At 38.5% G+C, this 14,388-nt stretch overlaps 1 protein-coding gene across 1 annotated transcript; it reads left to right on the top strand.

Annotated features, from left to right (window-relative positions):
- The first annotated feature begins 669 nt into the window (after window positions 1-669).
- LOC138864559 (glycerol-3-phosphate acyltransferase 1, mitochondrial-like) lies at window positions 670-5,832 on the top strand. The gene is made up of 3 exons (XM_070132135.1): window positions 670-2,181; window positions 2,325-2,583; window positions 2,698-5,832. Exons 1-3 carry the CDS (start codon window positions 1,954-1,956, stop codon window positions 2,868-2,870), a joined length of 660 nt encoding a protein of 219 aa, XP_069988236.1. The 5' UTR covers window positions 670-1,953; the 3' UTR covers window positions 2,871-5,832.
- The last annotated feature ends 8,556 nt before the right edge of the window (window positions 5,833-14,388 follow it).

Raw genomic sequence — 14,388 nt, 5'->3', positions numbered from 1 at the left:
ATGTGGATTTTTCTAGCCCTTTTACCAGTATGTGTCTAGGGAGATTTTTTTGAGAGATAATGAATTTTCAGGATTTTGGACTTTTTGTTGTGCTAAAATAATTCCATAGTAATGCTATGTAAAACTTGATGTTAGGCATGTTCAGTTTTCTGCTTTCTTTCTTGCAATCATGTGCTGACCATTTTTCAGTATTTCAAAATATTTTTCATTTTAAATTTATTCATTATTTTTATTTTTATTGATTTCATCATTAATGATAATCATTATCATTTTCCTACATTTCATTGCATTTCAAAGACATCCAGTGTATGTAATTATTCTAATATAACTTTAAGGGAAGAGTCGTCGTTACGATCACAAAATTCGTTATCCCGGTCCTCCTTGCTTTAGTTTTTTAGCTAGGTCATTCATTATTTTACACAATGTGCATGGATATGTGGTGCTTAAGCACAAATAATTTTATTTAAAAAAGCTGCGTAAATTTTTGTGCTAAAAAGAAAAAAAGCGAGATGATAGAATTCGAAAATTATGTAATAGTTTCCTTATTGTGAAAAATACTGGTTTCCTTCTGACCAGAGTTAGTCAACAAATAGGAGTACCAAATGTAGCATTTATGTAAATCTATCTGAAACGACAATGTTTCAGTTACCTTGCAGAAAAGTGCTTTTTTTTTGTGTGTGTGTGTGTGTGTGTGTGTGTGTGTGTGTGTGTGTGTGTGTGTGTGTGTGTGTGTGTGTGTGTGTGTGTGTGTGTGTGTGTGTGTGTGTGTGTCAGAAAATCGCCCTCAATTATTTTCAGTAAAAAATGTGTTTGGTGGAAATAATGCATGACTTAGCTACAGTTAGTAGATATGAACTGGTAGATATGCAACAAGAATTATTAGAATTGCGTAATTACATACAAAGTTAATATATCATGCATGATTTTGAGAAAATAGCAGTTTTTCTCATTCATCTTCATTACAACATAAAGGTCATACCAATGATTACCAAACGTGAATATCTACTTAGACAATTCCTTGGCCTTTAATATGAGTCCTGTGGTAGAGGGTCAGGCCTTGTTCAGGTAATTTTAGGTCATCTTTATGTAAAGGTTAGATTAGGTTAGGTGGGAGTGTTCTCTGAAAAGTATACTTTCAGATGTCAAGACTCCTGGTTCCCTGTCATTTACATATCATAATACATCATAAATCATATATTAGGCATTTCCTATATATAAATGACATATTGACAGGTTTTCAACAGGTTGAAAACATGTGTACTCCTGACAACTTTATCAATATCACTGTTCTCCCGTCCTTGTTGCTGCTGCCTGCCTGCTGAATGCAGCCTAAACTATTGTAAAGCAGTATCATACCAAAGAAATTAGCAAAAACACCCCCAAAAATGCTGAAAATACAAGAAAAAGAAAGCATGAAGCAAAAAGGGATGTGGCATCGTGAGGGCATTTAAATACTCCAGACATTTAAATCGCGGAAAGGAGCGCGCTACGCATCTGGCAACCAGCGCCCGGGGTGCGTCGCATGCTCATGTATCCACACACAAAGTTTGAAAAAATCGTAATTTGTGACCCGTACCGACGACTCTTCACCTTAAGAGTTTGGTTAGCTTGAAAAATGTTGCTTTCATTATGTAAATTGGCCAAAATTAGTGGTGTCAGAACACTTTCCGATGCTCGTCAAAGTCCTCAAATTATCCTGTGCCATATCCTGCAGTGATACAGAATCATTAGCATTTCATCAGTCAGTGATCCCAACCATGTTGCTGTATTGCACCATCCTGCCTACTGATTACATGATAGAAAAATAAATTTACCGGTAGATTACATTTTAGAGTATGTTTGATGTCAGATTTGGAAAGTTCAGGAAGTCTTCTTCATAGAAACATATTGCAACTTTTGTTTGTAAAAGGGTTAAAATTATTTGTATAAATGTTGATCATTTCTTAATTTCATATGTATTTGTTATTGTCTTTGTTTTTATTATTTTACACAAACATGATTTTATATCCACCATTTGTTTTGTTTTTTTGTTTTTCTTTTCAGCTCATCAAACGTGCAGCTCACTTATCAAAACTTTTAGAGTATGAATTTATCCTGACGCCCCCATGTGGAAGTTTGGAAGCCAAAATCCACCAAACAGTTGACAATTTGGTGGTTACAGGCCTGCTGGTAGATGCAGGGGTAAGTTTGTTTATTTTCTTTTACTTTTGTTAGCCATTCATTTTACTGCAGAGTTTGGATATATTCATGATATACTTTTGAAGTGAAATTAATTTTGATTAATGTTTTCACATTCCAATCTCAAGTGCATCTCTCTTTAACAGAAAACTGGTTCAAGATGGATCGAAGACTCGGATGAGGAGGATGTGTCCTATTCTCAGTGTTATAAGGTGTCACCTTCAACTGCCATTTTGGAAGTCATTGGAGCTTGGAAGTCAATGATTGCTCCAATGTTGGATGCATATTACTGTACTGCTTGTAATTTGCAAATGCTGGTTGGCAGACAGGTACCTGATGTAAAGTTCATCCAGAACACACAAAGCTACATAAATGACTTACTACAGAAGGGCTCACTGAGATACGGTAAGTGATTTTCACATGTGGCAAAAGGCATTATAATAAGAAAAACGACAGAGTAACTTGCATTTACATGGAAGTATTTTAGCAGTAACATTAAAGTGAACTTCTTTATTTCAGGGGAGAGTATATGTGTGGATCCCATCCGTAATGCTGTCAAGCTTTTTGAGTCACAGTCGATCATAGAAAGTTACACCCATGACAGTGTTCGGTTGTTGTACCTCAGCACTCACTATGACTCAGAAGAGCAGCTTAGTTCCCTGTTGCTTGATATTGATAGTTTCAGATCTTGAATCTGCTGTGAGGGAAGGAGAAAATTGTTAGTGTATATTGCTTCACCTTTTACCAGGAAAAAGAACAGCAGTGCATTTTGATTGTTTTACAATTTGGATGTTTAAGTGAGGATTGCATTTTTTCTATGTTAAGATTGATAAGTATGATTAACACTGTAAAATGTTTTCATAATTATGGGTATATTTATTTTTTATGATTTTTATTATTATTGTTATTATTTTATTATTATTATTATTATTATTATTATTATTATTATTATTATTATTATTATTGTTATGGTTATGGTTTTTATAATTTTTCTCATTATTATTATTATTATTATTACTTCTATTAATATTATTACTAATATTATTGATATTATTATTGCTACTAATTGTTATTATTATTTATGAATTCTGCTTCTTTTTAGAAGATATATATGTATTGATCTGTTATGTTCATTGAGATAATTTTTTTGATTTAAAATTTATTGTGATCTGAATGCCATGATTATATATTTTGGTGATTGAAGGATAACCAAGTTTTTATTTCTGAGATAGAGATTTAGTACATCAGTAATTTTTACATATTGAAAGGTATCTCTCTTCCCTCTTCTTTTCCCTCTTTCATCTATTCTTGTCATTTCTCAATATATACATATGCATGTGTATATGTAAATTACTTGACAAACACACACACGTAAATATATACACGAATTCACAAATGAACACAGACTAAATATATCTCCCTTCTTTATTTTTTTTTTTCAGAGTATTTTCATGACAATTGTTATGAAATATATATGATAGCATTGATGATACTAATTACAGTTTTAGTAAGTGATGATATTATTAATGATAGTTGAATAAGTTTAAATCTGTTTCAAAATCAGATAAGCATGGGAGTGTGTATTTGTGTGTCATGAGTGTACAGACATCTTTTTATATGCAGAGATTTATATTATTTTTTTGTTTTTGTTTTTACTGTTAGGTGACAAAAACAGAATGTCAGGTAATATTCCTGCACGAGATGTACATATTTATTTTCATTGGCAAATATGATACAGAGCAGTTCCTTCCTTTTGTATTTTTTTGTAGTCAGATTTTTCTCTTTTTTTCTTTTACATAAATTTGTTCATGTTGATAATGTGCCAGACAAATATGTTGCAGGAAGGTACATAATTAAGTAAAGAAATTAAAATAACATTATAATTAGTATTTAAAAATCATGAAAAGGATTCTTAAGACATCTTCCAAGAGAGAATTAAAGAGATGCAACTTAATGATTAAAGTTGCGTCAATTCTAATTAAAATCATGTTTATTTATTGATTGGATAATTTTGTAGTTAGCATGTATGTAAAAAGGTATGCATATATGCATACTCTTACACACCTAAAACTGAAGAATACAATGAAGAAAAAAAAGGGAAAGGAAAGCATTTAACACCCCTGTACTTAGGATTCATAAGATAGAAAGCATTTTGGGAGAAAATAATGGTAACAAGAAGGATTCATTGTAAAGATGGTTTGTAAGCATTCCACATGGCACTGATCCTAGTAAGTGTAGATGAAAAGTGGATGATTAATGTTAACCTCAGGTTCTGCTATTGGCTATTGCATCATGTATTTATTATTATTATTTTTTTCTTTTTTCTCTCTTCCGCTGTGCAATTATAGCCTAAAGAAATTTGGTTTACTCAGAGTTTGTGTATTGTATATCAAGAGTGACCTTATAAACAGAGAAGTTTGGTATTAAACAGTAATGGTTAATCACAGCATTTTTAGCAACAAACGAGGAAGTCCTAATGTAAATACTTGAAAAAAACAGTATTAGTATTATTACACTTACATAAACACTCTGTCTTACAGAGTAAAATGTTTTTAAGAATTAGCAGGACTTTCTCATGAATGTTGTGAATCACTTGTAGCTCACATATATTTCATATATGCACATTTACTGTTGTAAATAGATTACTAGATTTCTATTTCCAATATACAGGTTAACTAATTTGAATCATAGTAAGTAATAAGAATAGACAAGTGTATTTTCTACAATATTGGAAATCTGTAAACCACTTTAGCAATCCCGTGCTGAAATTTACACACTAAAAGTTAGACAAGTTTACTTTGGTGCCAGTTATTTAATATGGTGGTTGGTTAATAATAGGATAGAGGGCTGTTTTTTTAACAGAAAACCAAGTTCATGTATACATTTTAATTTTTTTATTTATTGTTTACTTAAATTGTATCCCCTTTGAATTTTTGTTGAAACTATTTCCACTATAAATCTGGAGATAAATCTTGCTTATAGAGGGGGTGAGTACAGTGTTTAACATGATATATATTCAATGAATAATGCAGTCTCTAATTCTAGTCAGTGAACTATAAGCAGAGAGGACAATGAGATGAATTTTGAGGGATCACTCTTGGGTTGTGTAGCGGAAGGACCCTCCCCCTTTCCTCCCCTACTAAGTCCTGTATGCTGTAACATTGCTCTAGTGGTATAAACTTCGACAACCCCACCTATTGGGAATTCCTCTCTTGAAGTCTGGCCATTTATTTTTATTTGGTAATAACGTATGGTGATCAGTTTGTTGTAAAGGGATATATACTATCAGAATAGTTACAGATGGGGAATTTGAATGACTATATTCAGTTATAAAGACTCACTGTTGTTTTGATATGTACAATAAATATGTGATGTAGTTGCAGACATTTAGGGACAGTTGCTGAGTTTCCTATTTATTTAGTGAAAGTCATGTAGCAGTGTTTTATGTACGAAACTTCACTTCAGATCCAAACCTGGAAGTGCAATCATGATGGAAATATGCATGTACATAGCATTTCATATTTATTCACTGTTGCTCTTTAGAATCAGTGTAAAATTTATTTGTATTATGATTGGTTATTTTACTTATTCATATGCAATTGCTAGTTTAAATTGTATCATGTTGCAAGCATTTGTAATAAAGTGTAAAACATTCCGTTTGTTTTATCCCCTTTTATTGTGTTGAAATTTAGGTATATTATATTTTAATGAAAACGAGTACCATTAAATGTCAGTAAAAATATTTTATATTGTACATCTATGAAGGAAATGACAAATGTGATCACTTGATCACTTGAATATGTAACTTTAAAGCTAAACGGCTTGAATTACGCGTCTTCTACCCCTTTCCTTTTCCTTCTTCTGTCCTTCGCTCCACTCCTCCCGTCTCAGCGTCTCCCCACTATCTCTCCCTCTACCCTGAATCATCCTACCTCTACTACCCCACACACCATGCCAAATTCCTTTACAAGTCTAAATCCAGGTACTCTAATCTCTACCACTTTCCCGCTTTAACTGTCGCAGCAGGCAACCTAAACATTCCACTCCATCTTCTCATACTATAACCTCTTCCTCTGCTCCTCGAACGCCTATACCCTCTTCTCCTCACAAGAGAACCCTTGTTTCTCAGACCTTCTCACTCATCAACCCTCCAATCCCTCGGTTCCTATTCCCTCTACATTTAAAGTAATTGGCGACATCCATCCACCTAAAGTCCCCTATTCCTCCCTCTCTTTACCAACACACCCCATCCTCTCCTCCATGTGCGCCATTCCCTCTTCTTTCCCCATTATCGTAACCGCTTCCACCTGGATACGTGAATCTCTATAGTTGCATTCTTCCCGATACTTCACCACCATCCCCAATTTCCGTTTATTCACATCCCTCATTTTTCTGTTGTTTAAAAAGTGTAACTAATTGCGTAAGATTTATACATATATATTTTTTTACCTCATGGGGTCCCCCTAAAAATATATACCCTTATGAATCCACACAGCAGCTGAAATGAACGATGTAGGTAAGACTTTGCCGATTTTTATAGGTTCTACTGAATTTATCCCCAAGGCCCTAACCACATTCAAATCAACTGTTAGAAGAGAAAGACTGCAGGTTTGTGGTAAGAAATTTATACAATAATTATATAATAATAATCTTGTAAGTGATATACATTCCTGTTATTTTGTGTTGTGTTTAGATACCAAATGTGTTTGTTTTCGTTATGTACTAATGCTTTACATAAATAAATGTGCCAAACTTTAAAGGTCAATACAGCACTCTGGTAGAGTATTGTGGTAAATGAGGTTTATTTTTTTTTATTAGAACAAAATACCTTAGGTTTCAACAGTCATATAGCATTATGAGTGAAAAGGGTAGAAAAATAGGGAGGAAATGGGGTAGGATAGATACTGAATGAGGGGGGAGGGTTAAGGGCAAAGAGTGAATAGATCAGATGGAGGAAGAACTGGTTGTCAATTGAAAAGGTGGGGGATTCCATGAGAAAGTATGGCAGCTTAGAGGGAGGGGGAGAGGACAAATGAGGAAAAGCGAGGGCAGGATAACAAGATATGTGGGACTGAAAGAGAGCATTGCATGATCAGCATAGAGGTGGGTTCGAGGGTGACACGAGGTAGGAATGCTAGAGGCGGGCAAGAGTAGTTTCACTGCGTCTGTTCTGGTGGTATGAGGCCGACCAAGGAGAGATAGAAAGTTTTATGGTTTGATTTATTGGCGGTCAGACCTGACCAGAAAGATTACACCCACTTTAACTTTTTGAGGTGGGGTTAGTAGTCGGCGTGTGTAATGTGTGAAAAGCATGTTTGGTGTGTTGTGGCTAAAGCGGAGGCATCTGCTTGTTCATTGCCGGGGAACCCAACATGGCTGGGTATCCAGCAAAGCTTAACTGCTTTCTGTTGCGTGGATAGATAAAACAACTGGCCTATCTTACGCACTATGGGGTTGATAGGGTGTATGGGTTATGAGTGGTACTGAGTTACATGAGTCGGTAAAGATGGTTAAGGATGAGGAAGAGATGGAGGCCATGAGCTGTAAAGCGAGGATAGCATATAGTTTTGTAAGGACGCTCGATTCAGGAGGAAGAGGAAAGTTGTGTGTGAGAAGGAAAGACTGCGGCAAAACCGGTACCCGAGGTGGATTTGAAGCTGTCTGCATACAAGAGTACTGGAGGAGTGACTGGAGACATGTACAAGAAAATGTGCGAGGACGACAGGAGGGATATTTGATTTGGATTGATCTGGGAAAAGAGAAGAGCAATTACATGAGGAAGGTATTAACCAGGGAGGGAAACACGGCAGAGAGAGGAAGGGAATGGAAATAAGGAATGAGGGAATGGGAAAGCAGAACGCCCATACGAACAGGGAAAAGGGTAGGTAAACGTGGAGAGAAGGCCTGAAGAAGCGATTGAGGGTTGGTTAGTTTAGAGAGAGAATATTGGTGAACACGAACATAGCTTGTTAGAGAAAAAAGAGCACGACGTCGAGAAGGGGATGGTAGGTCTGATTCAGTAAAGCTCTCAACTGTGAGAGGATCGAAAGGCGCCTGGGGCTAAACGAAGCCCGCAGTGGTGGATTGCATCAAGGAGTGTGAGAGGGGAGGCAGAGGCAGAATATATATGGCACTCATAATCAAGGGTGGTGAGGATTAGGGTAATATGGAGATGGGGAGTATTTTGCGGTCTGAATCTCAGGATATATGTGAGAGAGTCTGTAAAGGCCGAAGACGACGGCGGGCTCTTTCTTTAACAGAAAGGATATGATCTCGACAGTTTGGAGACAAATATGACACCAAGGAAAATGCTTGAAGGGTGGCATTGGAGTAGGAGTGGAGGTTCGGAGCCTTGAAGTGAACGAAAAAGAGGATGGAAAAGGTTTTAGAAGTAGAAAATCGAAAGCCGTGGTTGGTGGCCCAAGAAGAGATTGAAAAGACAGCAAAATTTGTTAAGGCGAGGGTTGAGACCCAAGGTAGGGGAGATCCCAAGCACTGGGCCTCAGTCTCGTCTCCCAATCCCCCCCATGACATATCGAGCAAGAGATTGTGGGGTGGGGGTCCTTACATACTAATATGCCAAAGTTATATTTAAAAAAGAAATAATAGTTAAGTTACCCCTATACCATTCTCTATACTTTTCTTTAAGTCAACGGTAAATAGCAGTCAGACATTTTAAGGAGCAAATAAGGCAGATTAGGGATATAGAAATAAAATTAAGTAATCTTATGAAATATCATGTAACAAATTCGGAAAGGTTAATTTTTAACTAATCATCTTGGATAAGGCAAATGATTTTATATATTACGTCCGCCGCTCCGACATCGTCGCCCCTGCTATCGGGGCCAAGTTTGTCGCTAACGGGGTTTCCGCGCAATAAAACCTACATATTTGCATTGTATAGAGTGAGAGGAATCCAACGATACCAAAATCGTGGATATCGAAGGGGTGGACGTAATATAGAAAATTACCTATATATATATTGCAATAATTTGATTCCGTGTGTCGATAAGCCCGCATAAAGCTACATGAAGGAGAATATTTTCTGTTTAAAAGGATATGACAATATAAGAATGATACTATTATATTATCGAGTATTTATAATAACCAATAAATTTCATAAATTGCGCAAATCATGTGACTGGCCCATATTATGGGCAGGGATGGAATTATACGGAAATTCGTCTGCTAAACGGAAACAAAATACGATCGACAGATGTGACGTCAATACGGATTTTTTTCTCCAAAGGCTATATTTTTGTTATTCTGTATGACTATTGATGGTATGATGGAAATGATGTCTAAAGCAATATTAAGATATTTTCCAATGATAATTGCTGAAACCTTCCTGAATGAACTTATATGATGTGGCAAACCGAAGGTCATCGCAAGGGAAATTTCATCCGATGTCACTTCAGCTGGTCTTCTAGCTGGGCATCACCAAAGGCAGAGCCACAGTATCACAGAGTAACTTAAAACCTTCAGCCCTACAACACACACACTATGAATAGTCGTATACTTTCTAGATGTCAAATTTACAGGGTCAATGTCGCATTTTCTGAAGTTATACATCGAATACACGTTCTGTAAAGAGATGTGGGTGCATTTTATGTTGTTGAATGTTTACATTATTTGATTAGTAATGTAAATATTGTATATTTTTCATGCAGTGCAATAAACAAGAAAGTAAACCAGGGAATTCTACAATCATCACACTCTGACCCTACGCACATTAACTATAATCTAACATTCATTAGTTTATGATAGTGTATGGTTCAATTTTATTATTTATATCCATTTTCTCTATCATCTAATGTTTAGAAAACGTCAGAAATTCTGCTACGGAGAGGGGGGGGGGAGTGAAGAATTGTGTGGTAATTATAAAATGCTCTATGCTACTGCGCGAATTTGCACTGCATGAAATATCTAAAACGAATCACATGTCATGAAGTGTAAGTTACTTTAGATCTTATTTTAATATCTATATTTCGTTACATCACAGTGTCCTTCTGAAGACCAGAACACCGTAAATATCGGAAAATTATATGAAATACACAAAAAAGACGCGGGAGTAGCGTCACTGTCCTCTAAGGATTGCAATTTCACCTTTTTAACACCCCCCCCCCTAATCCCTTGCCCGTTGTTGTGAGAGCCGTGCTGAGAGGATGAAAGGCTGACCTAGTGCCAGTCCTGAACGGTCTGCGGGAACTATGGGCACGGTACTCCCGACTAATCTAGCCCTTACCTTCAGTAGCGAAAGGAGGTGGACCGATTAGGCCTATTTACATAATCCAGGTTCCCCATGACCAGTAATGAAAATGTAATCCCTATATTAAAGGCTATGAGGCTAGCCCCTTTCTCAAATAGCCCCAACCCAGGCTCTCCTTTGACCACGGCTCCGAACACTGAAACTACTGCCCACTCCTCAATGCCTACTAGTGCATTACCCACCCAAGCAGAGAATCAATCTCCAGAAGACATTCCTACCCACCTAATTTCCTCAAATTCAACTCCACCCCTGCAACCTTCATCAAACAACCAAGCCTCCCTTATTACTACCTTGCAACCTTATTCTCCATCATTCCGTAATACTCCCTCTTCCACACGTCCCCGACCATCCACCACCACCAACCCTACAGATATCTTAAATACTCTGTTAAACCCAGCTAAATGGGACCGATTTTTCGTGATCCCTGCTACAGCTCCTTACTCAGGCAACACTCTTCTCTTTTAACAATGCCTCCAAAAACAAGTAGGCAGAGTCCCTTTCTATAACAGACGCGATCGCTCCCGTCTGGTAACAGTCAGATCAGAAACTGAATCTATAGCACTATCAAATTTAACTGATCATTCTGGCAACCCCATTCCTGCAGAACCTCATCCAACCCTTAATACCTGTACCGGAACTGTCTTTCTCTCTCCCCAGCAAACCAAATATTATTAGGATGCCTCAAAGACCAAGATGTGAAATCAGTACATTGCTACGCCATTCCTCCTAAAGGTCAACGAAAGAATCCGACCAATATTGCCAAAATTACCTTCCGTACACATGACCTTCCCTTACGTATCTACATTGGTGGACAATCCCTACCTGTTCGACCATACCAACCCCCTCCCTGTAAATGTCAAAACTGTTGGCGCTATGGACATCCTGCCAAACATTGCCGTTCCATAGACCGATGCCCCATATATGACCAACCTGGTCATAATCGATCAAACTGCTCAGCACAAACACGAACATGTGCTAACTGCGGTCGGCCCCCATAATGTATTTTATAGAGTTTATACAAGTTTGAATCTGAGGTAGCAACTCTCAGATACAAAAATGGTCTCACTTTACGTGAAGCCAGACAGGAAGCAAGTCGACAAGGTTTCTCTCATACTCCATATTCTAGCAACATCGTTCGCTCAGCCCCTCCCCCGCCACCCCAAAATGTCCCCATTTCCACTTCTACATTCTACATCCCTCAGACCAATTCCTTTGCCACTCTAAACCCAGACACCCCAATCTCAACCACAGCTCCTATCTCAACTACAGCCCCAACACCAACCCTTCTCCCTCCCCGCACTACCCGCAGTAGACAGACTAAACGTTCTAACCCTTCTTCCCCTACAGCACAATCACCTCCAACTACCTATACCTTTGTTCCTGAGACACCAGTCTCCTCTTCCCCCCCCTCATAAGAAAACCTTTATTCCACAAAACTCTCCAAGCAATTCCATTGCAGAAACAATTACCTTCTCACAAAACTCTCCAACAAACTCCACTGCAGAAACAATGGAAGACATTCAAAGCTATATGCTTGAGACACAAGATCCCATAACTCATGCTCCTTCCACACTTGAAGTGGTTGCCGATATTCATACCCCTCCTACTAATATTCCCCCTACACCCCTTCCTCCTACTCCCTCTCAACACAACCTAACCCCCTCAATCCCATCCACCACTGATATCCATCCTCCCAATACCCATCCTCCTGATATGCATCCCCTCACTCACAGCACCCCTACACCCCTTCCTCCTAATCCCTCCCAAGACAACACAACCCCTTCAACTCCAACTATCCATCCTTCTGATATTCATCCTCCTAACACTAATACTCCCCACACATCTACTCCCTCCCAACACAACCCACCCCCTTCAACCCCAACTATAGGCACATTCTCCCTCCCTCAATCCCCTCTATCCTTTGCACTCCCTCCCGGATACACACGAGAATCACTCATGGCACAACAATGCCCTTCTCCAGATTCCCTACCTCCTAATATCCCTCCTTTACACCCCCTAGCTCCTTCCCCTTCAAATTCCCCAACACGTACTTGCGTTATCATTCGTAAATCAACTAGGATATAGCTCTCCTACATTGGAATATTCGCGGTTTCCGCTCTCATAGATCAGACCTACGTCATATCCTTGCTTCTTATAATCCATCTATTTATCTGCCTCCAAGAGACTTTCCTCACAACCTCCTATTCCAATTCACAATTACCATTTTATCTCTTCCCCACACTCCCTTTATGTCTCGTCTATACTTATCCATCATAAAACACCTTATGTCATACCTCCCATACAAACTTCTGTCCCGTGCACAGCTATTCGCATCTTTCTTCGCCGCTGGATCACAGTGATTTCAGTCTACTTCTCCCCATCCCATCCCATTGAATTTACTGCCTTTGAGACTCTAATTTCCCAACTCCAACCACCTTTCCTCATAGTTGGTGATTTCAACTGCCGCCACACTCTGTGGGGTGACTCTACCACCAACTCCCGAGGCCGATCTCTAGAACGCTTCCTCTTCACAAATAACCTAATTATTCTTAATTCAGATCGCCCCACACACTTTGACATGCGCATACAATCCTTTTCATGCCTTGACCTCTCTCTATGCTCTCCTACTTTACATCTAGATTTCCATTGGTCAGTTCTAGACCACTTCCCCTATAGTGACCACTTCCCAATACTCCTTTCTCCTACTTCATAAGTACCACTTCCTAATCTTCCACGCTGGTGCTTTGATAGAGCTGACTGGCATACTTTCACTTCATTCTCTACTATACCTATCACTCCACCCCCCTTACCGTCCATTTCAGATATGCTACATTGTTTAACAACCACGGTCCTAAGCGCTGCCTATACAGCCATTCCTCGAACGTCAAGACCCTATACTTCTAAATGTGTTCCATGGTGGAATTCTGATTGCACCAAAGTGCTTCGCTTAAAACGAGCAGCCTGGAACAGCTATCATTACAAACGAGGCATCCCTCACCAGCTATCAGCCCTTATTTCCTTTAAAAGAGCATCTGCCCATCTTCGCCGTACAATTAAAAACAGTAAAACAAATAGCTGGCAAAATTATGTTTCCTCAATTACATCTATATCTATTTCAGCTGTTTGGCGACGGATCCATAAACTATCAGGCAAACACCCCCCCCCCCCCCCATCCTGCACCCGTCCTCCATATTCGAGATATTCTTATCTCTGAGCCTGTCGAAGTAGCTAATGAACTGGGCAACTATTTCAGCCAGGTCAGTAGTGGCTCTCACCTTTCCCCATACTTTTCTTCCATTAAAACCATCAAGGAACACACCCCCATTACCTTCACCCTATCCTCTGATGAGTCCTATAATGCTCCTTTTTCTTCTTCTGAACTCAACGCTGTATTACAGTCGTGCCACAGCACTCATGAAGGCCCTGATGGTATTCACTATCGTATGCTCCGACACCTCCCATCTTCCTTTCTAACCTTCCTTTTATTTTCAACCACATATGGATGTCAGGAAATTTTCCTTCTCATTGGCGAGATGCTCTTATCCTACCTTTCTTAAAACCCAATAAATCAGGTACCCTATCCCAAGATTACCGGCCTATAGCTCTAACTAGCTGCTTGTGCAAACTACTAGAACGAATGGTTAACTTCCGTTTAATGTGGTACCTAGAATCTCATAATCTCCTTTCCCCTTCCCAGTTTGGTTTCCGACGTGCCCGAAGTACAGCAGACCCACTTGCCCATTTCGAGACATACAATCCATCGGCATTTGCACGCCATGAATCCGTATTAGCCATATTCTTTGATCTAGAAAAAACATATGACACCACATGGTGATACCATATCCTCCAACAATTGTCCTCCCTAGGTTTACGTGGAAACATGTATGTTTTCATTAAATCCTTCCTTTCTAAACGTACTTTCCAGGTCAAGATTGCCTCTT

Source organism: Penaeus vannamei, chromosome 17, assembly GCF_042767895.1.
Source record: "Penaeus vannamei isolate JL-2024 chromosome 17, ASM4276789v1, whole genome shotgun sequence".
Taxonomy (NCBI): domain Eukaryota; kingdom Metazoa; phylum Arthropoda; class Malacostraca; order Decapoda; family Penaeidae; genus Penaeus; species Penaeus vannamei.
Note: the sequence above shows the minus strand (reverse complement) of the source record. Positions and strands in the feature narration are given on the sequence as shown.